This window comes from Sapajus apella, unplaced genomic scaffold, assembly GCF_009761245.1.
Source record: "Sapajus apella isolate SASKATOON/1434 unplaced genomic scaffold, GSC_monkey_1.0 scaffold84, whole genome shotgun sequence".
Taxonomy (NCBI): domain Eukaryota; kingdom Metazoa; phylum Chordata; class Mammalia; order Primates; family Cebidae; genus Sapajus; species Sapajus apella.
The window spans coordinates 4,985,738-5,012,026 of NW_022437024.1; the positions used below are offsets into that span (position 1 = coordinate 4,985,738).

A 26,289-nucleotide genomic window follows, 5' to 3' on the forward strand; every position below is an offset into this window, starting at 1 on the left:
GAGTTTGAATGATCGAAAATTCAATTAGAGATGACAGGCCCAATTTATGGGGACCCAGGAGTAAGTCCCTGAAGCCATGTCCTCAGTCACAAAACACTAGAGTACAGCTCATGAGGATGGGTTCTAGAGTCACACTGTCTGGATTTGAATCCTAGCTCCATCACTTGAACCTTGGGAACACTGACTAAATGACTTAATTACCCTCGGCCTCAGTACTTTCTTCTCTAAAATGGGTTTAATAATACTGTAGTTCCCAAGGGCTAGAGGAGATTCTATCTGTAAAGCACTTAGCACAGCATATAACTCATTGAGAAGATCTGATAAATAGTACTAAAATGTAAGATACATAAAGGCAAATATTTCTGTCCATTTTTTGACTGCTGGAGCTTCAGTTCCTATAACACCACCTGTTGTAGAGTAAATCCTCAAGAAATATTTGCCATAATCTGAGTTTCATTCTGTTGACTTTATTTCACAATGTTAAAACAAACTCTCAAAATTCCATTGCTATTATAACAGGCTTACCCTCAGTCTCATTGAGATTTTTTCTGTGATACTTATCTAGTAGGAAAGAACAGACAAATAGAGGATGGTTTTTTTCAGCAGAGTTTTCCTTTAAAATGATTTTTCATATGAATGGTGAACTCTAAAGCATATGTATTTTAACAATTTTATTACTACTTTTTATTAATTTCTTTTATATTTCTAACAAACTTTTTTTGGCATAGAATAAAACTATAAATTTGATTTTGTTTTTTATTTAGCTGCTATGCTAAATTTACTTATTTCTTGAGTTTTCTCAATTTTCTGCAAATAAAATAATTATCTCTTTACTATTTATATTGATTTACTTCATTTTCTTATCTTATTACATTGGCTAGACCCTTTAAAACATTAAATATCAGTGACAATAATGAGTATCCCTGGCTTTTTCTTGACTTGAATGGAAATGACTTTGGTATTTAGCTGTTTTATAAGTTTGCAGTCAGGTTTCAGTAAATTTTCTGAATCATATTTAACTGGTTTCCTCTGTTTCTCTTGAGTTGGAAGTTTTGAAATGGCTGAATTTTATCAATTGCCTTTTTGGTACACACTGCCATAACCATGGTGCTTCTTCCTTTAATTTGACAATACCATGAATTAGATTGAGATATGTCCTGGTGTTCATTTCCTGCAGTCTAGAAATAATCTTACCTGTTCCTACAGTATTATCCATTTTAGACAGTGACAGATTATTTGCTAATACCTTTCAAGTTTTTATATCTATATTATAGCATTAATTTGATATATTTTATATTTTCTTTATCAGGTCAAGGTACTATATTAGAGTTATGCCAGTTTTGAATATGCTGCTTTACATATTTTAAACCTAAATTTCCTGTGTAACATTTAATTGTGGATGCTTAGGAAGTTGCTAGGAAGACATTGCTTAAGCTTGTTGGAGAGTAATGGGCTGCAGGTAGAGATTGAGTTATCAAAATATGGGGAGGGATTGAAACCATGAGGACAGACAACATCTCCTAGGGAAAATAAGTATACCACAACAAGATCACTTTTCCTAGCTATGGTCCTTCACTCTTTTAAGTAACTGATAGGGATGAGATGCCCAGAAAAGAATCAGAGCTAGGCCCGGTGCAGTGGCCCACACCTGTAATCCCAGCACTTTGGGAGGCTGAGGTGGGTGGATCACCTGAGGTCAGGAGTTTGAGACCAGCCTGATCAACATGGCAAAACCCTGTCTCTAATAAAATAAAAAAATTAGACAGGTGTGGTGGCATGCACCTGTAATCCCAGCTACTTGGGAGGCTGAGGCAGGAAAATCTCTTGAACCTAGGAGGCAGAGGTTGCAGTGAGCCGAGACTGTGCCATTCCAATGCAGCCTGGGAAACAGAGGGAGATTCCATCTCAAAACAAAAAAAGGAAAAAAAAAAATTTAGAACTATGTAGGGTCATAGCATCCAAGACAGTAGAAAGCTTTTAAAGAGAAGAAATAATCAACACTTAATATTAAAAGAGGAAAGAAATACTGCAAGACGATTCTTGATAAAATGCACCTTGGCTTTAGCAATTGGATTTTAGTAACAGCAGTATCAGCAGAGTCGTAAGAAAGAAGTCAGACCACAAGTTGGTGAAGAGGCCAAAGGAGGCTGAAGGAGTATGGATGATAACAACAGACTATTCTTTTTTTTTGAAAAATTAGACAAGAGAGGAATTGATAACACTAACAGAAATTTGAGGGATAAGAGTATTTTTTCAGAACAGAAGAATCTTGGTACAGCCATATGTTGAGGGTCAAGTGACTGTAGAAAAGAAGATACTAAAGACTGAAGAAAAACAAGGTACCTCATAAAACGAAGACCCACAGAATGTTGGAGGGAATGCAGCCAAGGACACAAAATTGGCCTTAGAAGGAATAGGAAGATCTCATTCACATAGACAGGATAGAAGAAATTAAAGATAATAAGAGGCTGATTTATATCAAACCTGATATAAAACATCAGGGCGTATCAATCTGTATATTATTTGGTTGTTTCTAGCAATGCTTAGCCACACTATAGGAATGGATTAAAAGGGGGTGGCATACGCATGCCAATTTGTTAGATTTGAGCAGTGGTGAAAACTGAGCTAGCACAGGTATGGCAGGAGACATAGAAGATGGAAGTGAAGGGGACTTGCTGGAGTGACCGTTGGGTTCATACTGGGCAGGAAAGATAAAAGCTTCAAAGGTGTGACCAAATTAAGAGAAAAAGACATGGCAGGAGAGCTGAATGTCTGAAATCAAAGATCAGTGATATTACAAGTGAAACAGGACTACAGTGTGGCATTTAAAATTCCTGAGATGAAATGCTTTTCCATAAGGAAAAGACACTGTATATGATTCCGGGATGCTGGGCTGGTGTTCAGTAGGGTCAGGGAGGCTCAACAAGCTAGAGCCTGGCTTCAGACGAGTCAGCTCTAAGCCTTTTAGAATCTCCTAGAATTATGGTAAAAGGGAAACGACAGCAGTGAGAAGGGGTAAAAGGCAGTATAATTAGATGTATGGGTTTTGTTGGAGGATGCATTTTTTTTATTAGTGAGTGGGGAGGGTTGTGTATATCTAAGATGGCCAGTTTCTCCTCTTGGCTTCGTGGAAGGTGGGATTTCCATGAGTTAGTAGTACCTTGCTCCTGTTGACAGCTGAAAGAAAAGTTGCCTAGTTCCAGGTAAGGCAATAGATGAAATTCAGTTAAAACAATATTTTGATGAAAAAAGCATCTGGCCAAAAGATGGTGGACATAGCAAAAGTTATTGACAAGGACGTGAAGTTTCTGGAGGACCCAGTGGAAAAGTGTTGAGTGAGGGTAACAGCAGAAATATCCAGAGAAATAAGGAAAGGAATGGAAACAAGAAGTTTTGGATGAATGTTGGTGGGTGGAGGAGTGGTGGGAGTGGATTTGCTTTTCATTCAGGAATTGAAGTTCAAGCAAGAGATTTCTTTTCTCAGGGTGGGCTGCTTCCCACTGTACAAAGCAGTGCCAAGGCTCCCTGTTAGGCTTAAAGCTCCTAGGAGATTTCTGAAGCAAGTGTATAACTGCTATACATGGGATGAAAGGCTGTGATCCCCTCCGTCAAGAATTCAGGATGTGAGGAAACATTTTCAAATGCCTTAGTTGTACATATTAAAGGGCCTGATCAGTTACTTGAAACTAGAATTTTATGGTCCTGACCAAAAGGTTATATACTAGCAGCTGCGTACCACATTAGAATTAGTTGCCAGTGTCTTACATCCAAGAGATTTTACTGAAATATCCAGAAAAAAAAAATCTGGTTTATCCAGAAAAATCAGCAACATTCAGCCCATACTCCTGCAGTGTGCTGGAATTAAGTCCTGGCTTCCCCCTTTGGGTGAGGCATGCAAGCCCCAGTTTGCAACATTATTTTTCTTGCAAGACCCTGGAACCTGGAGGCATTTGAGTTTGTAATTCTTGTTTTAGTCCTTGGTGAGTTAAATAAGTCAGCCTATTTTATTTATATTAAAGTATCATGGTAGAAAACAAGTTATTGATTATTGCTTCAAAAAAAATGATTTGCATATTTGTGTATATATTTTTAAAAAATGGATTAACGTCATGCTAAACAATCACTGGGCCACAAACATTATTAACCTATACGAAAGGTTACATTTGCTATCATCTTCATCCTATACAGTGCACGTAAATGTTGTTTCAAATATTGTTCCCAAATATTATTCAAGTTCACCTAATTTTCCATATAATTGCAGATTAGAAAATTAATTTAATCACACTCTCCCCTTTCCTACATTCCTCTCACTCAGCTATCTGAGCATCTTTCATGCATCAGGCCCTAGGCCTCACCTGTATTTTCTTTCTGTTGAAGTCCACTCATTCCAGTTACTTAAGTGATTTCATTTGAATGATGTCATAAATAATCCTCAGGTAAACAGTTCCAAATACAATAGTAAAAGGAAAATATGAGTGAGAAATTACAAAACTCTGGAGAATCAATTAACATATACAGTTCTAAACAACTGTTAGAAAGTAAATTTGATCTGGGCTTCCCAGGAAAGACAGAGAAGAGGGAAAATGTAAACAAGTATATGATTCACAGGCCCAAGAAAAACATCTTTTAATCATGTATAGTCTCAGAAATCTTGCTTATTCTAAGATCTGGGCGTAATTTCACCAGTGAGGCGGCAGGACACTGTGTGATACAGTAAACAAAGTCTGCAACAGCATACTTAGGAGACTGATGTTTTCACAGCTGTTAATGAAAATCATCAACACAGGGAAACAGCAAAACCCTGATGTGCAATTCCATGAAAATTTTTGAGGGGCCAAACCAATAGGGGCCAAGATCAAAGGGAAAAATAAATTTAAAACTATCAGAAAAAATAGTTTAACATCCAGTTTTTCAGGTAATCTGCCATAAATACTATTTCTTTCAGATAACTTCTTAAAAAATAAGATGGAAAAGCAGCATTTGAAGTTGTAATCTCTGGGAAGAACACAGAGTGCTGAGATGTCATGATATGATGAAGTCTACATACGGAACAACTACGAAGCAACTAACATGCGTGCATGAATGGAGAATCACCACATGGCTGTGGTAAGGCGAGCGGAAGATCCTAATCTTCCTCAGCAAGCCTTTCTGGGTCTCCTCCAACACGCAGCTGAGTCACAGAGGCTCTGGACAATGCGTCTGGACAAATATCACACTGAGCATTATCTTCTACGTCCATAGATAAATCTGTTGTATAATATTGTCAGATTCAGGCCAACTGCATTCTGGAGGACATCTGCAAAGACACTGCATTTCGTCTTTGGATGTCCTTTCCTGGCAGGACCACTTGCCTCCCAAAGCCTGTCCTAGGATGTGGCAATAAGGCTATACTGTCAGGGTAGAGAATCCAAGATATACTTCTTTTGACTCCCCATCCTAGTAGATGATGTTTTTTCCCATTTCTCTGGTACTCGAGCTAAGCTCCTGTGGCTCAGATTATTTATTGCATTACTTTTGTAACCTTTCTCCCAAAGGAACATGTAAGCCATACACAGTTGGCATCAAATATTACTGGATGACAGATTTGTTTTTAAATCGGTAAAATTAGACAATACATCTCATCTAAATTCATGGAATTCTCCCCTCTAATAATAGAGTCATGTGATAGCTTAAAAACACATGCTTTATCATCATTCAGTAGCAGTTTATTCATCAGAACATTCTGTACTCCTCTAAAAATCCAACAAATCTCATCACATCTCACATTTGGTTATTTTCCTTCTCAAAAGGTCTTGTTACAAAACTAATGCATTTAACTACCAAACTATGCCCACAAGGATACTTGGACAATGGCTTACGTTTTAAATTATAGCAATTGTGGGTACTACTGACCTGTCAATCTCAAATATATTCATAAGCTACACACACAAAAATGAAATGAACAAAGTGATTCAGATTAAACAGCTCTGACTACCCATTTTAAGAAAATCACTGGGTGTGCCTAGGATCCAATGCTAACAATTTGTTACGCACTGCAGTGTTACAGCTTTCTAAATGGTAAGTAACTGTTTAAAAATTCCAAAGCATTCTTTAAATGTTTCACTTAAAACATTTTTGCAATAAAATCTTATTGAACTGTTGCTTTCATTAATTTTCTATAGACTAGAGAGCAAGGAATTCAAGTTTTATTTTTTTTTTTTCCTTTAATTTTGCCTATACTAGCAAATAAACTGTGCCTCTTTTTTTAAATAAACCCCTGGCCTTGAGTTTTGGCCCCTTAATAGTAGCCTACATGGTTGACTACCCTTGGTGTTAAATTTTCTTAAATTGTATTTCTGTCAGTGTATCATTTTTTTAAGCAATGGACCCTATAATAGCAAGCACTGGTCTGTCAGGAGTGCATTTTAACAGCACGACACAAGTATTTTTCACTACAGGAGACAAACAATGATATGTATTACATGCAGTAAACACTGCCTTTGGTACACGGGGTTCTCTTAGCATTTATCTGTCTAAAATCTCACTGTGTCCTGAAGGGGGGTTTCAGGGGGAAGGAGAAGAATCTTGTCTCATATTAATGTTGCCAGTGGCTATGGTATAGCATTAGGAAAAGTCCACAAGCATTGCCACATGCCTCATGAAAGAAAACCTTGATTTAATTTTAAATGAACAAGGAATATTAATTCATGCTTAAAAAATTCCTTTCTTTAAGATAATTACTCCATCTTTTTCTTATGACTTCTTTCCCAGGCTTTGATATTTCCCCCCTTTTATTCACAAATCTCATTACAAAACAACTTTCATTTAAACATAAAAAACTACTAAGATATAGTGCTCTGCAAATTTAAGGTGCAAAACTCCAAGAAATTCTTAAAAAATTATTAGCATTTCTATGCATTTTCTACTTTTTCCATTAAGCATTGTTTTCATAATTTTTAAAAATGTATAACGAAGTATTTATAGTATATAAATATATATAAATTGAAGGTGCGCCCTTAAATTTCTTTAAGAATATATAATCAAAATGTTTAGCGAACACTGTGAAAAATAATACGAGTAAAAGAAGTTGGTATTCAATTTCCTTGCCACCTGAGAAAACGATACAAAATCAACACTATAAAGAAAACCTAAAATTTTATAATATAATTCTACTCTATGGAATATTAAATATAATGCTTTACAAGGCCATAGAATTTTTACAAGCTAAAATAGAGAGATCATGGGCATTTAAGATATTTTAGAAAACTATCGCCTCAGTTCAGTTATAAAGGAAATAGAATTTTCAGTAATTCTCCCAAAGATCCAAATTCACCCTAATTTATATAAAGCACATTACAATCTTAATATAACAATCCATTCCAAATTCCAGTAATCTCCAGTGTTGAGATAATTTTCCATACAGCCTAAAGTGCACCTATTTAGACATTTCCCCACCCATCTCCTTTGTATATGAAAAGTTGGTAAATGATCTTATTATAGTAGTAACCTTTCATATTCTTGATTATTAATCACTCCTCATGTTAATCTTCTCCTCATGTTTAATTTCTCTCCTATCTTATCTTCATAACTCAGTGCCATTCTCCCTTCCTAGCAACTGAAGCTGAGGTCGGAGGCGTGTCAGCCAGTGTGAACAACTCTTTCCCTACCGTGTTCCACTGTCACCCCTAACTATTTTATGAATAGGATTCCTATTTCTAGAGAAGAAATCTGAGACTTGGAGAAGTTGAGTAACTGGACTAGGAACATGCAGTTGGGGTGTAGCAGAAGAGGGCCAACTTCAGATCTGGATACTTTACCATGATGCCACCTGGCATGCCTCTGAGATCTAGGAATTAGATCTAACCTCACCCAGTTTGGAAGATTTTAGGGAAGTGACAAGAACACATCCATGTGACGTTATATTTTATTTACTGAAGTGATGTTCACAGAAGATTAAAACAACAGTAGATGACTGGGTTCTAAAAGGAATACATGAGTTATCTGCCATCGATGATCACTGATGGAGGAGGGACAATACCTCATGTAGCAGAATAATTGTGTGAGACATTTAAAATATGTTGTACATGTTATGATGAATGCACTATAAGCTTGCGGCTTTACTTTTATTTGTGACTTCACAGTAAAAAATTGGGTTGTAGTGCAGATGAAAGGCTCTGTATAAATTAGGGAAGAAAAATTTAAGAAATATTAACTTAAAATCTCCTGAAAATTTACATCTTTTTTAGGTTGCTGCAGAAATCAAGAGCTAACCAAGAAGACAAAACATGGAACCTATTTAATCAAATAAGCACTTGATCTCTATCCTAAAGAGAGTGGTTTGTTTAATAACTATCACTGATGAGAATATTTTAGATTATTTAAACACCAAGCAAACTATCAGGTCAAGATCAAGCAACTTTTCTTTAAAATCAAGCTCAAATTGATCTGCCTTGGAAGACAAGGGTCACAAAGTGGTTAGGAATATAGTTTCCTCAACTCAATCAGAATAAGACAAGCATCTGTCAGGAAGAACAGGAGGACTGTTAGAAATTGTAACAGACAAAAAGTCCCCAGGATGCAGACCACAGTAAAAATTAAGCCTTGTAAAGCTCTTTGGCTACTATCTCCGTCTAGCTTTCTGAAAAGTAGGTGCTGGATTTTTTGTGTGTGTGCATGAAGTATAAATGCCACCGTTTTTGAAATCCCATTCATCCTATATCTCTTTGTAAAGATTCAAAGCACATTTGCATAGCTTCTTAGCCAAGTACCCATGAAGACATCCCAACCCATTTTAAAAATATAAATACAAACTCGAGAACTTTGATTTGTACCTAAAGGTTAAAGTTAACTTAAACATTTTTAAAATACATTTTGTACATACAAATCCAACTGTTGTAAATAGAAATGAATATTAAACTTTCAGTTTTGAGGATTGATGCTTAGCTCTTCTTGAAGCAAAACTAACATTAGTGAGCTAGGATTAAGGTTAGTGGGTTAGATTAGTAGTGAGAAACATAAGCATAAGTGTTTCTTATAGTGAGAAACATAAGTGGTGAGAAACAAACTCTCATAACATGTCTCATCAAGAATGTGATTCATTAAATTGTTTTAAATAACAATATGTCCTTAATGTATCTTCTCTAAATGCTGGATTTAGAAACATTTATCATAACTAGAGCAAATATTAAAAAAAAATATCTAAAATTTTTTTTTTAACTAGAAGATAATTAAATAGGGCTTGGCTTGACTTTAAAAAGTGAAAAAAAAAAAAAGACAAGAAAATCACCTCTTAGCCCTAGAATAACTGACTTCAAGAGTAGAAAACTAATGGCCTTTGAAAAATCCTCATCTTTGCAATTTCTATTACCTAAGAATTTTTTAAAAATCAGTATCGTTGTGATCAGGACAGTCTGATGAGTTCTTTGGCCAAGATGTTAATGTTACTCTCATGAATGCTGTGTTGGCAGCCCTAGCTCATCAATATGGGCATTTCCTTGTATTTCACATTGAAATACTATGATGTATAGATAGTCCATTCTCCATGTTAATAGATGAATGTAGATGCATCACCTTAAAAATCAAACATGTGACTATATCATCCCCCTTAGATTGGCAACAGATAGTCAAGTGACCAAATCCTGAGGTCTATTTTTAAATTCATGTTTCACAACTATTACTTAACACACAGGGTCATCAATGAGGTCAAATAAAAAGACATCCAAAAAAACCTCCGATAAATAATAAATGAAAATAATCTCATTCAATTCAGCAGATGAGTTCTGTAATCCCAAATGAAATTGATTTCACAACTGCCTCACTGAATAAGCTTTACAGTGGTTTTCAAATGGAAGTGTTATCACTGTTGCAGGGGACATTTAGAAATGTATATGGTGCGTTCTGGGTTGCAACAGTGATAGGTGATACCATAGACCCACACGGTGGCTACCTCTCATTCTCGCCCCTCCTGCTCACTCACCCCAGCTGCACTCGTATCTGTGATGTCCTTCAAACATATGAGAAAAACTACCATCTCAGGGCCTCTGTACCGGATGTTCCTAAGTCCGGAATGTCCTTCCCACACATAAGCATGGCTAGCTCCTTCACTTTCACCAGGTCATTACTCAAGTCACCAACTCAGCGAGGCTGTCTGCATCCCCTTCATACAAAACAAAATTCCACAAACCTCTTTTGCTGCTTCATTTTCTCCTCATTGTGTTTATATCTCCTGATGTCCTATACTTATTTTATTGATTGTCTATTTCCCCCAAGTAGAATATAAACTCGAAGAGGGGAGCAGGTATTTTTGTGTTTTATTTAGTGCTGTATCTCAAGGCCTTTTACAGTACCTAGAACATACAGAATAATCACATTTATTGAATGAAAAACATGGGAACGGGATGATTGTTTTGCAAGAGGTATCAATTGTACAAGGAATGATAAGAATTTTGCAAGGGGTGTCAATTGTTGATAACTTACTGATATCTGTGATAAGAGATGGAACAATACAAATAGCATGAAAGTTACAATCTGACTCTATCTTGCGTTGCACCCAAAATATAACCCGAAGCTCAAAGCTAAGCTTTTATGAAGACCACTGGCTTACAAAAGATTTTTTACAAAGTTCAGATACTTGATTATCCCCTTCTTCAGAAACTTTTCTAATCTCTCCTGATTATACCTCTTGTCATTCTCTATATCGGCTCCACGGGACTTATTAGAGTGAAACTCTTTGTATACTCTACTAAGTTATTTAACAAAAATAGTGATGTTTACCAGGTGTAGAAAATTTGAAAAATAACTTCCTTTTAAGTTCTTTCCAAATTTCCCACACTGGATAGCCTATTCTTCACAAAATAAAGTATTTATAATTTTGTACTTAATATATTATGTAAAATTAATTAGAAATATAGTATATCACATTATTTATAATAATGAAATATTGGCACTCAAATATTTGTCAAGTGACTAAATGGTTTCATTGTAAAACTGTTAAAGAGATAGCAAAGCAAGTAATTATAATTGCCATTCAGCAAGGATGCACTGCGAAAAAGGAGATTCTTCTAGCTCAGGACCTTTCTAATATTTTTCCTAATAAATGGTCATAGAAAATATTGCTTTATAAATTTTAAGGCAATGCAATTACTTATAATTTCTTTGTATCTCCCAAAGTGCAAATGGTCCTTAGTGGGTAGTCACATGCAATATTCATAGGCTCTAAAATTATATTCACAGTATAGGTGAGTATCAGCAAATAAACCTGCTCATTGAAACTAATACTTGTATGAAGTCATGACTGCTTTTTCCATTCACTTCCTTTATCCTACCCACCCAGGTAAACGAACAGGTACTAATCCACTCATGGTACCATCTTTATACACAGATATTGGTAAAAATATATTTTTATTGAAAAGTTGGTAAATGAAAAAGAAGTAGTATGCTTAACATTGTAAAGTATTTTAAAATGTAACAGTCTAGATTCTTCTATTTTTGGTGAAATGTGAGCAATGTGTCAAAAAACATTATCCTAGAAATGGAAAATTTTTTAAAAAATTAAAAATAATTACTAAAGAGATTTCAAAATCTTTTAAAAACAAAAAGCATAAAATAATTTCAAAAACGGGTAAATATGCATCTCTGTTAGAGCTGCTAAAATAAAAACATGATGTTGTTTTGAAAGTTTTAGGAAATAGGAATAAACTAATAACGTCTAAAATTAGCTTTTCCCCCCTTGTTGCTTGTTGGGATCCCACAGCATAAATGAGACAGAAATTTATTTTTTCTCTGTGGTATCTGAATTAATGTTAACTGTTAGCATTAGCACATTTCATGAAGTTCCATGCCTGCTTACTAGTCCTTGTCATATACGATATTTATGTTTTCTAAAATTGATTTTCTCTTTTTATTAATAGGATGGGTTTAATGTGGATGATGCTTTACTGCATTAGTAATAACAATTTTACTTAAATATTGCTTTGGTGTGCTCTTCTGCAAATACTCTTTCAATTCCTAAGAGTCTTTTATTTTCCCAGTGGCCCAGTTGGAGAGTTTTTAATATTAAATTGAATCATAACAACACATGCTGATTAGAGTCTAACTTAATACATGCAGCTTAGTGTTAATTTTCCAACTTCAATTCAGGGATCTGACTATTCCAAGATGATTATTCATCTCAAGTGTGATTTCATTTTAAATTTGTAAAGTCCGTAACTAGAAATTTTTGCATCAGAAAACACTAACATGATAGCGCAAAGGAATTCAGCGAAAAGAGAATCATTACATAACTACAAAGATACTGTTGAGAAGAAAAAGGTTTATCAAGAAGATTTCATAATACAGCACAGAAATAAAATATGGCAGAAACAAATGCATGTGGCTGATGTGGTTAGTTTGTGAATATAGGAAACATGTTTGATTACCATAATAAAAGAATATGCTTAGGTCTTAATTCCTTTAGAGAAAGTTGTTCATTAATACTGATAATAAAGGGGAAAAAGCCTTAAGCCAAAGATATTGTTTTAAAGTAAGAAATGAAAACCTAAATGCCACATTTCTTGCTTTACAGTATAAACTTCCACTTAAAAATAAGCTTCTTGTGAGTACCTTGAAAAGGGAAATACACAGTTAATCATCAAAACGAGTATATTATGATAGTAAAAACAGAACTAGAACAGGCAGTATCAAACTCCATCAGAGCTAAGAAAAACAGAAGAGAATAATTAAAATCACAAGAAAATGAATTTAGGCATACCTTAGTTTTATAAAAGTTATCTTACATCTTAGGCTGATTAAAATCCTGTAAGAATAAGTGAGTGCTATAGTTTACAATTCTAAAGAATTAGCTGGTGTCAAGTTTTGGAATTTTACAAGTTTTAAAGTTTACCCAACTATGGTGATTTGTTGGCTAAAGTCAATGATGACAAAAGTAATGCCCACTCCAAGGTTACATAGATTCCAATCTCTGTATGTGCAGCATGTAGATGCTGCACCTCTTCAAATTCTTAACAACGGTAAGTGCCATATATCAGCAGAAGTAATCACTTACATAAACCAAATTTTATAAGCCAATTAAACTAAAAAATAGACAGAAAAGGGCCTTTTATAGAGACATGGCTAATACAAATGCAGTTTTATAAAAATACCTAGCAAATTGAACAGAGTATTGCTATTTTTATTTTTATTCCCCTTGTTTTCCAGATCTTGTCCAGCATTTACACTTCATATGTTGTAATTTTTATTAATAAAAGCGAAAATGTTAGCTAATTTTTTTGGAAGATGGGATGGAGGATGCAGTATATGATTTTGAATAATAGGAGATATTCTCATACAAATAGGAAAATGTTTTCAAACCAAATACCAAAAGAAGGCTTCAATGCCTCACAGTGTGATGAAGAGAAATACAGTGGTCATTTAGGTTGGTGCAATTCTTTTTTTAGGCTATTTCATTTTTATGTGAGGCAGAAAACGGAACTACATAATACATTTCTACAATTTATATATTCATCAAAACCATTTACAAAATTACTACCTTCAGCATATTTTTAAAATGAGATTCCTTAACAAATTATGTTTATGCAGTCAAAACACAGCATTAAAATTTATTATTAGTCACTTAATGGAAGTTAATGGTGAGTTTATAAATGAAGTGCTGGCTTACTTTGATATAGTCTAATAGCAACTAAAAATAGAAATTATTTCCCAGAATTCTATGTATTTATAAAGTGCAAAATAAGCAATTTTAGCAATTCTCAAAGTAGTTTTTCCAGATGCATTTAATCCTAAATATACTTGCAGAAACAGAATATTTTTCTGCCAAGTCAGGTATGTCTAACTTATCCTCCTTATGTATAAAAACTATCCTGACTGAAGTATTTCATACTTGTAAAGAGATAAAAAGCTGTAAATACATAGAAACATTATAAAATATTTTTAATACTCTGGGGGGTGGTGAAATTTCCAGTGAAAACATCTTAAGTCTACAAAACAAACTAAGACTAAAAGCCACAAAACTAAAATTATTATATTAGTATATACTCATTTACTGAAAATGAATGCATTATAGAATTAAGGACAGAAAGATACTGTAGATAAATTTACCAATGAGAAGAAATGCTGTATGTGTAGTAAATATTTTAAATAGAAATTGTTTGGGGGCAGTTGGTGCTCAGGAAGTCTAGTGTGAATCCATCCACCAAATATTTCCCAGAGTGAGGGGCACTCTTCGGAAGTATTATTAAAAAAAAAAAAGATCAGTCTTGATTTGCACTGGTTCAGGAGTAGTATTAACATTAAAATGTTTAAAACAGATTTCAATAATGTTTTCCTACAATAAAGGGAAAGATGAACTTAAAATTGTAACTTTTTATAAAGCCACAAATAAGATAATGTATAAGGAATGTAACAGTATTTCTTAACAGATATGGAGTTCAATATGCTTATATGTCAAAATATTTCATAATACTAAAATTAACATAGACATTTAAATATGATAAAATTATGATAATAATATAGTCTTTAAAAGCTCAAGTGAAGCTTACAGAAATAAAGTTTATTTGTAGAGTTCCATTTCATATAAAAGCTTATGTTTTCAGAATTTAGAACAGTAAAAAGTAATGTTTCAAATAATGAGAATACATTGCTTTCCAGGAAAAGTACTTCCAAATGATTAATATTAAAAATATGACAATGAAATAAAAAGAATATTATATTCAACATTAAAAAAATCTGTGCTATAAATTGCCAGATGAAATAATGCTAGCAAGATATTCCTATTTACCTTCATACTTATAATTATGTACCAATATAAAGTTGAACTTACATAAAAATTGAGAAGCACCAGGTTTGGTCAATGTGAGATAAAGTTACAGCTAGATATATGCTCTATGTGGCATTTTATTTTTATTTTGTCTTTTAGAGTTATTATATTATTATATTAAAGCACATAAAATTTGTAGTCAGTATAGCAAGCTTCAAATCATTTTAGTTAATTAGCAACTATAGTGAAGCATGAAGCATCACTCTTTCCCAGTAGTTTCATTTTAAACAAATCATCCTCACATATAAAAATAGCAAATTGCATTAAATTTTATATAAGACATTTTACAGCTTCTCATATAGGAAAAGCTATAAGCAGCTTCCACAGCACATACCACAGCAAACAGCTTTGAATAAACACTGGCAAGACATCGTTCATAGAGATGCAAGATACATACAGCCTATATCAACTGAATGCTTAAAGTATGTCACAAGAAGTTGAAGGTTCAAAGAAAAAACAACAAAAAACTGCCCAGAAGTTGAGTTCTGGTTACATTCTGACATTCTTTATTGCCTTCAAGTTGAAAAGGAAAGTATGTTGGTATTTCTCCTAGTTCTATTTGATTGCTGCAAAGCATTAAAAAAAAAAAAAAAAAGCATATAGAATTCCTAATTCTAAAACTCTGATTATGCATTGGCTGGCTACTTTATTCTGTTTTTCAAACTGAAATAAGGCTGATAGATTGCAGTGGTAAGAGTGCCTTAAACATCATCACTAAAACTTTGCTATTTTTACACAGTCATTTTTAATCTACATTAGACAATATCAATTTTAAGCTGCAACTTAAAGTACAAAGATGCTTCTATATCTAGTTTGTCAAAAGCTAATCTTTAAAATATAAAAAATATTTATAAATGCATTGGATAGATTTTTAACAGATACATTTCTTGGTCTGCCTGGCATATAAATATTGAATGGGTAGACTTCATAATTTCAGTCAGAAAACATGTTAGAGGAAGTTTTAAAAAGTCAGTCTTTCTCTTTCTTTAGCTAATGAGTTTCCAAAGGAGGAAAGCAATCCCAAAAATGGGCAAATTCTGTCTCATCAGATATGTGCATTTTATGTTCCACAGCGAAATGAATGATATACTAGTCCAGCTATGGAAAGTGAAAAATTCCACTGTTAAGATTTGATATTCAGTGTAAAAACTATGGAAGATATTTCTCCCCACCCCTTAAATACAGCTAATACTACCATAAAGGCAAAAAAAAAAATAACTGGAAATAAATTTTCCATAATAATTGTTTCTATAAGCCTTAAGAAAATATCTTACAGTCTAAATTATTATATTTTCATATTACTTAACATCTCAAATCATCATTCAAAGAACTTACAAATCACATCATTATTATCACTACTCAAAGTAACACAAATAAAACACAGATCTTTAAGACTCATTGCTCACAATTAAGAGTGTTTCTTTCTTGCTTTCTGTTTATGGAGGGAGAAGAGTGTTAGGAAGCTAAACACAACTGGCAAAAATATTTTACTTTGATCTGCATGTAAAAATTTACGTGGCCCAGGACAATACCTGTAACCAACAATTTATGTGTACAGGCAAATTACTATTTTCTTTATTACTTTACTTACTTTGATTACGTTCTCAATAATTTAGTCAGGGAAATACAAATATGTAAGTTATTTATGTTCAGTTCGGTGCCTCAGAGAAATTACATAATATACAAAGGCCAAAAATTAAAAATAAAAATTTTTAAAATAGAACTTAAGTGATTAAACATTGGTTGTATAAAATACAAAATGGAAATCTACTGAGTTTGGAGGGAAATGAGAAAAATTACTTTTAAAGCTCAGGAAAATAGCCACAGAATGCTACTTGTTCACTGATTACATTGCAGATTCTGCATAATTAAATAAACAAGTAGATAGGAACAATTTTAGGTGTGCCTTCCTTTTTCCCTTAATTTCATTAATTGTCTGAAATTATACCTCTCACACAGTAAGCATTTAATATACATTTTTGAATGACTATACATAATCAAAGAAATTAATTTGTAAATAAAATCTGCTTGACATATTTGTTGACTTAACATACAGAATCAGACAATTTTAATTTGCCAATCAAAGACATAGGCTGCTGAACATCTACACAATTTCACTGAGACACATGCTTTCCGCTTAAAACTAAACACCACATCTGCATCATAATCTATAACTTGTAACACTATTTTACACACAGCGATTCTCCATTTCACTTCTGCAATTGTAAGTGTTGATGAAGTTGCCAAATAAGTCACATTACATACAACAAACCTTCAGTTTAAATAAGGGATAAGATTCCTGTTAACAACTTAGTTTGAAATGTTAACAACCCTTAGGCTGTTAACATAACAACCGCCATTAATGTGGTAATGACCAATTTAAGAGGAAATTGTACTCTGAGAAATGAATATATTGCCAATCAGGACCAGGGTTTATATTGGAAAGAATATTATATACTTTTAATAAGTTAACTAGCATTAAAAGTTTGAGCCTATCAGGAAGTAATGCAAAAGTTATTCTACAAAAAGCTATATTCACTCTTATAGAGATATAAAAACTTCTGATATGAAAACTATTTGGATAAATGCTCTTTAGCAAAATACTTGAGACTATCAAATACCAGTTTAAAATCATATATGTTTACTACCATAAGGAAAAATAAAACACAACAAATCTAACATTACTGTCTCTGCTTGCTACTATGCTGACACCTACAAAGCATGTTATACTCACGATACAGGTATTTCCTTGGCAAATTTTTATTTTTGGTTTTCAAAAATCCCCAGATACTTCAACTGACATTCTTTCAAGTTTACTTAATGTTGTCCTTTGGTTTATTAAAACACCTTAACATTGCCCGGGCTATATATACTCCTTATTCGAAAGGGTAACATAAATCCACTTGAGATACTGAAATTACAGACCAATGGAAAAGTCAAAAGGAGTCAAAAAAGCTGTGACTGTTGGTTAATATAGAAAAAGCAAAACTAAAAAGCAGTATTAAATCACTAAAAGCAAATACAAATGCTTTATGTGGAAATGAGGCTGTAATTCACAACGAGCAGAAGAGAAATTTTTATTTCAAAGAGAAAAGTTCAAAGACGGGACAGTTCTAAAATAACGCACATAATACATTAATTCTGATTAGTTGTGCCAACACAATGAGAGAAATCCTGGCTGGAGAGAGTGACTTCTCATTGTTGGCACCTTGCGTGTGTTTTATGCACTCGGAACACAGAGAAGTAGTAACAAGTGGCCATAATTAGTCAGGAGGCTGTCAGGTGAGGCTGTCCTAAGAGCGAGAAAGAGTAGAATCTGATAAACAGTACTGCTTTCACCCTCTTGTAACTACCATTAATCAAACAATATATATTTTATATCTAAAGATTGGATCTGACTAAAAATAGTTGAATTATATACTAAGGAGAACCAAATTCCCTAGAAAACACCTCACCAAATGATCAAGGTACTTAAGGAGTTACTGTTGATTGATAAATTTTGTCAGAACTGAAAAAATGCCAAATAAATCGCTTAATGTCAGACTAGAAAAATGATTAATTGTATTAAATATGAAAATCCCAATGATGCCATAGATCATCTCTAATTTGATAGATCCTACTTTATTAATATAAGTAATTCGCAGCTGAAGTAAGTCACAAAGTTGCCTGAAAAGCAAAATAATTTTTCTTCAGTAGAATTTCTGTGTTGAGTACTTAATGCTGGAAAACAAGCTTTAGTCAGCCTCACGGCTTCATAACCAAGAACACCTGCCTTGTCCTGAAAATGTTCAGATGTTTACAGGTTGGAGAGTGGCTGTCATTTTCCTGTAATGATGGAAGTCTTTACTTTGCTATTACCCATAAAGTCTGAGGGGATTCAATGCTGAGTTGTATTTTTGAGATTACCGAATGTCGCGGGACGGGGAGGGGGGAGTGGGGAGTGGGGGGGGGCAGACGTCTCTACACTAGAGGAAAGTTTTCATAACTCTACAATAAATGCACTAATAAATATTACTCAAGGATTTGTACCTGACTTCCTCTGACAAACCTGAAACACAAAGGACAGCTGAATAACTTTAGAAGAATCAATTCTGGTCCAACTAACAGGCAACAATTACATTATTTTACATAATCCATTTTTTTCAGGTTAAACTTTTTGAAAATAAAGAGTTAAGATATTTTGCCAAATGTCTGATTCGTTTCTTTGTGTTATGCTCAGCCTCCATTCCCCCTTAAGCTCTAAAAAAAAAAAAAAAAAAAAAAAAAAAAAAGAAAAAGGAGAAATAAATAAATAAATCAACTTGAATGCTGGCTTCTACTAAATACATCCTTGACACTAACTGGCAGTTTCAATATAGGCAATGCCATAACCAATTCCTAAATATGAGAGTGCAGGCTAGCCAAATAGAAATACTTTAAATATTGTGGTTTATTGGCTATTCCTTAAGCATTAATTTGAGTGACACACACAAGGCAACATTTTGAAGGCTGACAGGTCAACTTCTTTCAGGAATATAAGCTGGCAGTAAGGAAATGAAACAAACAAACAAAAAAATACACTTACAAAAGTACTTTAAAAGGCATCCAGTCATCACTGGTGTGCAAGGATAATTCCTACCTCAGATAGTCTCTGCGACAAAGGATAAGATTAGCTTTAGTGTACAGGGTGGAGCCCACCTCTCCCAAGCGACAGTCACAGCAGGCACACTTCAGGCAGTCTTCATGCCAGTATTTGTCCAGTGCCTTTAGAAGATACCGGTCCTTGATCTTTCGGTTGCAGCCAGCACAACCTTTCGGCTTGGTGTCTGGCTGGACTGAGAGCATTTGTATACCTAAAGGAAGACAAAAGCAAAACAGAGAGCTGAGACTACCAGACAGAATAAAAAGATGTCAAAAGACCTCAAACAAGTTAAATATTTAGTATTTCCTTTTTCTAGGAGCGTTGGCTTTTCTTGATTAGGGCTATCCTGAAATCAAACTAAATTTTGGAAACAAAACGTCTCAAACTTTATCAAGTGCTTATTAAATCATTCAAAAGTTACAAATGCCAAGTGGTTATCATAACGAATTCATGTTGACCATGGTAAACTGATGTTATAAATATGAAGTTCAGCAACATTAAATAATTTTATAGGATTCTCATTCTCCCCATAGAGCAGTTCCTTTAGAAAGAAGATGTGAAATAACCATCTGAAAAGAAAGCTATTTAACAAATTAATCTATGCACAGTCCACAGAAGTAAAAAATGAGTTTTGCTTAACTGTTTAAAAATTTCACTTAATATGTGCTTGATGGTGGAAGGAGAGTGCACCTGGAATGGGATTACACTGTCCTTATTCAGCAGTAGAGGTGTTTATAGTTCAGTACACAGAACAGCTACCCGAAAAGCTCACCAATCCAATATTGCTTGCTTGTATCCAAATACTTCCTTCTAGGTCCTTGATATTTCAAAGTATTTATTGTGTTCAAATAGAATATTTATACTCACAAGCACCAGTCAGCACCTATATCAATGGCAGATTACTTAGCTATATACTATATGCTTTTATGTAAACCTAAAGTATATGATTATACTATTTATTACCATAAACACATACATTTGTTTTATAGAGGAAATAAAAAACAATAGAATGCAAGATCTAAATATATATACAATTATACAAACATATATAAGTAAATATATGCATATCATATATATATTATGCTAAACATAGGAACACTTATGTATTTTAAAGATGTATATCCATCATAAATAAGAAATCCAGCTGGGTTCTATGGGTTTTACAGTTTGATTGAAACCTTTTGAATGAATGAATATTCACCTTTGAGTGTCTTCTTATTTCCTAGGTATTAAACACCCAGCTTTAGCAAGAAGCTGGACCAACTATCCAACGCCTCATGTTTATCAAATAACTCATTTTAAGCACTATAAAGTACTGCAGACGTCATTCCAAATTCCCTCATTTCACAAATTATGTTACAGGGGCCCAAGAGAGGTTCAGAGACTTGCTCAAAGCTGAAAGACAGTTAAGCTATAGACTCTGGTCGAATGGTCTTCTAACAGTCCAGAGACCCCTCTTCTGCATTATGTTTGCTCTTCTAGGCATAAAGTTTTAAACTTGCAGGTAGATGGATACAAAACACCAAACGTGCATGCATTACAGGAAAAGAAATGTCAAGCTATAATCTGTAGTTTTGTGCATTTTCCTTTTCCCAAACAGCTAAACCTCCTCCAGTTTCCTCTGATACCTTATGATGAAGGCTTCCCACCCCCATCACAACCTTTTTTTTAAAAATATAAACCCATTGGTAAGAGACATCAAGGCATCCATAGAGCAGAATAACTTTTCTAACTACAAATAATACATGAGTTGCACAAAATATTGTTAGGATGTCAAACTTTCATTAGAAAATAACTTGTCTAGTAGAGTTGTATAGGATAGCTATTCTTTCCTTCTGCATCATAAGCATAGCTGTAGTCACCGGAGCTGCAGACTAACAGCTGGATTTGTAAGAAGAGCAGGTGGTATCCCCATAGTCTGCTTTCTGTTCCTTTCCTTTGAAGGAGCTAAGGGCCTAGTGTAGATTAATCATAACCCTTGATAGCTCTGCTAAATCTCACTCTCTAGAACTTCTAACAAATAAAGTTTCTTTGATCAGAACTAGTTATCCTCTTCTAGCAAGGTTCCACAAGGAATGAATCCCATTAATTACAGTGAGCAACAGACCCAAGTGCCTGTTAACCATATACCTGGGGGGGAGGGGGAAGTTTTGATTTACTCAGTGAAATTCTGGATGCTGTTACTGAAAACATCCAGATAATAAATATTAAGAGAAGCCATTCTAATTAAGCCATCCTAATTAATGGCCGTTCTATTAAATTTATAAGGCTATTATTTTTATCACAAGACTCAAAGATAAAAAACTAAAAAAGAAAATCCCAGCAAAACCTTCTTAGTAGCAGCTAAGCTATGTTTCCCATAGCTGTGTTTCCATCATCAAGCATAGAAGGTCAGCTATTTTATTCAAAATGCTTTGCAGCCAAGACCCACATTTGGCACAAGTAACACTACCTACTTGTCTTCACAAAGTGTTTTTGTTGTGTTGACATTTTAATTTAGCACTCAGAGGCCAATTAATATTTGAAACTCTTACATTCTGTTTGGCCTTGGGCATAAAAGGAGTTTGATATTTTACACTCCATCCTGGTACCTTCTTTTAGAGAACATCATGGCATTTCTCTTGAAAATGGAATCTCATGAATTCCATGCAAGTTAACAATTGTAGCAAAAGAACTATTTTGGTAGTCACCATGTTACTGTGTACTTAAAAGGCATAAAGCAGTCAGAGGCCTCTCCTCTTCCGCCAGAACATGTCTGGGTAGAGTTATGTGTTCTTAGCTAAGAAACATTTCACAAGTTGCTCATAGCACATCAGAACTCATAACTAGTTTTAGATTGGCATGTAAATTGTTCTGAGGGAAATTCTTATTGCCTCTGAGACCCTGCCATTCTGAGTTATTTGACAGTTTAAGGGAAATCATAATTAAAAAAAAAGACATAAATAATAGCCTGTGCAGTGTGGTGTGCAGAAATAAGTAGAACCATTTCATTTAAACTCTGGTGAGCTTTTAATTGCCTGGATTGCATTGTGAGGCGGCCTAACGGTTGATTGCCTCCATTATGTTCCCTTGTTCTGTGCCATTCATCCGCACAGTCTCAGCTTCAGTAGTTAACACAACAAAGTAACCACAACTCCACAACACACAGGGTTTTAAAAAATAATAATAATCATAATCAAAGATTTGCAGCACTTAGACACAGTTTTTTATATTTTTGGGCTAACTACACAGAGTGAATAGAAAACATTTTGTCCCTGTCGGAAAATTCACAGAGAACAATTTGGGAGAGGGAACAGGAAGAGGGAATACATAAAGGGGGTTGGAAGAGATGAGGTGCTTCAGAAAGATGCTAAAATGGGAATGCAGGTTCTGCAGCTGGGAGCATTGACACAGATTAAAAGAATTTGGCCAACATGGTTATTCAATTGCCAAGAGGTACCAGACAAAAGATTTTCTCTCCTCCTGCCCATCTTCATCCTCTTCCCAGCCCCCAACCCAGGTTGGAAAACTGGATTGGGCCTAAAAGCTTGTTTCTCTCTGTTCACTGGCCCAGAGCATCCCTACAGGCTGCAGCCCCCTAAGGGACAACAATGCAAATAGATGTCCCCAGATCTCAGGCACTGGAGCTGCTTAACTCAGTTCTGCCCCTTCAACTCCCAGTCTCCCTCCCTACCCTTCACCCCCCCCTCCCCTTTTTGAGCAATGGAGCTGGGAACCAATTTGATTCCCTTTTTCTCCAATGCAGCTGCAAGGCTCAGAGATACTGACATTTTTCCACTCTTATCAGTTTAATTACAGTTACCATGGCAGCAAAGTGCTAGTGCTTGGCAAAGGCCAACAAGAGATTTGCAAGACTGAGTTCAATTTTGATGCAGCTCACATGCAAAATAAAAAAAAAAAAATAAGAAACATACATACACTCTAACAAAGAATCCCTTGCGGAGTTTATGCTCCAGCCTTTTGTGGTTGTGTCTTTGCAGCCACACAGGGATGGTTCGCAAAGAATGTAGCAGTATTTGTTGCATCTAGCAAGATTAATTGGTTTAAGCAGCAGTCTTTCAAAGCAGTTACAACAATAATATTTCGGATCTTTCAGAAAGACACAAAAGCAGCGGAAGAGCAGAAAGGCTTTTGAGCAGCCAAGAGTGCAGAGCGCCGGCAAAGTGCATCTATGATAGATTATAACCTTACCAAAACTTTTCTCCTTTTTCTGCATGAGTTGACTTAGGCGTGCCTGAGTTGCAGCAGCTTCGCATTGAGCACCAAGCCCAAAGGTAGAAGTAGAAGGGGATCTCCTTGATTTCGCTTAAGTGTGGACCTGGTGCGCAGCCTACACCGCCGAGGACCGACTATTGTGAAGCCACTTTGGGAGCGGGTCGGAGTGGCGGCAGGGGGTGGGGGAAGGGATGAGGACGGCCAGACAAGACAGGGCGCACACCCGGAGCCCCTCGCAGTGTGCAAAATGATGGCGAATGACAAAGCCACATGCTTCCCTAACTCTGCCCGTAATCCTAAAATCCCAGCGGCCCCTTTTAGCTTCCTGGTAACAAATGGATTTGATTAAACTGTCACATGCAGCGTTAGCATAGCATATCATGTTCAATATGAAAAAGATCATAAATCTGACTAGTATTTCATAACAGCAATCTGGGTAGCCCCCGTAAAAAATGTGCTGCATCAGTTTGAATCTCATCCTATTAGGACATAGGCACCTCGGTCCAGGGACCTTCCCCTCTTCTGGCCACTTCTGCCCCCACACCCCCACCCCAAAACACAGTCACTTTTCCATCGCAAAAGAACAACATTTTGTTATTATGGCTGCGTAGGGAGAGGCAGGAGTGTCAATCAGGACCAAAAGATTGTAATTTCAACTCTTTAAGAAGTGGGGGGGAGGGGGTGGGTATGAATTCCAGCAAGTAAGGGGGAGGGGTCCGGAAACCCACCCCGGACCGAATTAGTTCCCTACGGGCTGGGAGCAAACACTTCCTAATTCCAAACTCTCCCTGCCCCTCTCTCCCCCGGAGTCAGGGGTGTGGAAATACTGCAGTTCCTGGTGAACTTTGACTATTATCCACTCGAGTCATACTTGAGACGTTCCGCGCCGCAGCCGCTCTCCCTCCTTCCATCAACATCTTCCGCCTGCATCTATTTCATGTCTCATCATAAAAATAATGAAGCCTCACATGATTTAAACGAAACCGTCTCAGTAGAGCTGCAGCCCGAGTGAAAGTTGCAGTGCGGAGCTGGGTTGCAGCTCCAGTTTATGCCTCATTAGCAGAGGCTGGGGAAGAAAAAAATACCCACATCCGCACACGCACGCGCGCACCCGCAGACACACACACCACAAATAAGCCAACGCGTGTGTACACAGTTGCTGCACTTACCTTCTCAATTAAGCGATACAGGGGGAGGCCGTTCAGTAAGCACAGTGGCTGCTTTGTAGCGCTTCTCCTTGGGAAAGGTCAAAAAGAAGCATTGTTTGAAAAAAAAAAAAAAAAAGACGGGGGAGGGAATGTCTATTTTTTTAAGTTTAAAATAATGAGGTCCTCAAGGATCCGCCAAGCAATGGTGTTGACCGCATCTGAGCCACAGGTGTCCTCCTTTTAGGCAACTGCAGTCCGAGGCTGTCTCTCTCCGTCCTGGTTCAAGACAACTTACCCCAGCAGCGTGCGAGGAGCCGAGCTGAAGGAAGCTCCGGCTCTCAGCTGCAAAATACAATCCCTTCCCAGCCAGACATAATACAGCCAAAGAAAAGGTCACTCAGTTATTACTGAGCCGGCGGAGCCCAGGCAGCGCTTGTCAAGACCACAGAGAAGCAGCTCCCTTCCGATTTAAGACTATTTACCTCTCGCCCCCACCCCTCCCCTCTTCTTTCCCTCTCTCCCTCCCTCTCCCGCTAGCTCCCTCGCTCGCTCTCGTGTGCCTGTTCGTTCTGCAGCTCAGTCAAGTACAGCCGCCCTCGGAAAGTGCAAAGCAGCCACGAGACAGATCGGGCTTTGTTGCTAATTTCCCAGGGTGAAAATTTACAAGCCTGCGAGTGCAGTCAGCACAACCACATGCATATGCTACTCACAAACGCTGGGGACAACCCCGCACACAAAATGTGACCTCTGCAGGAGTCGACTGAGGAAGGACCCTACCTCCTGGACCCGTCCACAAGAACTCCTGCGAGAGAGCTCCGGAGGAAAAGGGTAGGGTTCCTAAAATAACCAGGGCATTTTGGAATAGGTGGCTACATTTAAAGCAAATTGCCTTCCAAAGCCATTTCTGAAGCTACCAATTATGGAAATTAAAATAAAAGCAAGAGAATCAAACTGCTACCAGAATACCCTGGAAAAGCACACGACCCTCCCCTTTAGGAAATGTCTGGAGGTGGCCGCACTTGCCGGTCTCTCTGTGACTCCCATTCATGAACTCTATGAAGTCGCTGCTCCGCAAGTCAGCCACACAAGCCTGGCTCAGGAGATCACACACACACTCTCCGTCCTCCCTTCCTCTAATGGCCCAGGACCCAAACTGTGAACTTGTTCTCCATTCACTAATGCTGTCCCCTCCACCCACCACCACCCCGAAACACACTTCCTGCAATTACTTGAATTCCTTACTATTTAAAACTCACATGCTCCAATGAAAAACACCCCAGAACACTGAGAAACATGTTTTCAGGACTAACTTGGTCAAAGAACCATAGTTTCTCCACCATTACCGCTTTGTCTTCACAGGCTTGTTTTAAGGCCTTGACAGATTTTTTTTTTTCTTCAAATAGGTTCCCTTCTCTCTAACCTCCTCTCTTCTTAACTTTACTTAACATCTATAGAGGCTACTGGTAGCTTTAAAATATCTTATTATTTTTCTAAGTTTTCAAACTTCAAAGTCA

At 36.0% G+C, this 26,289-nt stretch overlaps 1 protein-coding gene across 14 annotated transcripts in view; it reads right to left on the bottom strand.

Annotated features, from left to right (window-relative positions):
- LMO3 (LIM domain only 3) overlaps positions 1–26,289 on the bottom strand; it is a 62,038-nt gene that overhangs the window by 33,069 nt on the left and 2,680 nt on the right. For 2 of the 14 annotated variants that reach the window (XM_032253763.1, XM_032253758.1), the window contains exons 2-3: positions 24,797–24,863; positions 19,410–19,623 (exon numbers count right to left, since the gene is read on the bottom strand). In XM_032253763.1, coding sequence (XP_032109654.1) covers positions 19,410–19,615 — 206 coding nt within the window. In that variant the 5' untranslated portion in view covers positions 19,616–19,623; positions 24,797–24,863. The other 12 variants (XM_032253767.1, XM_032253754.1, XM_032253766.1 and 9 more) reach the window with 11 other exon arrangements.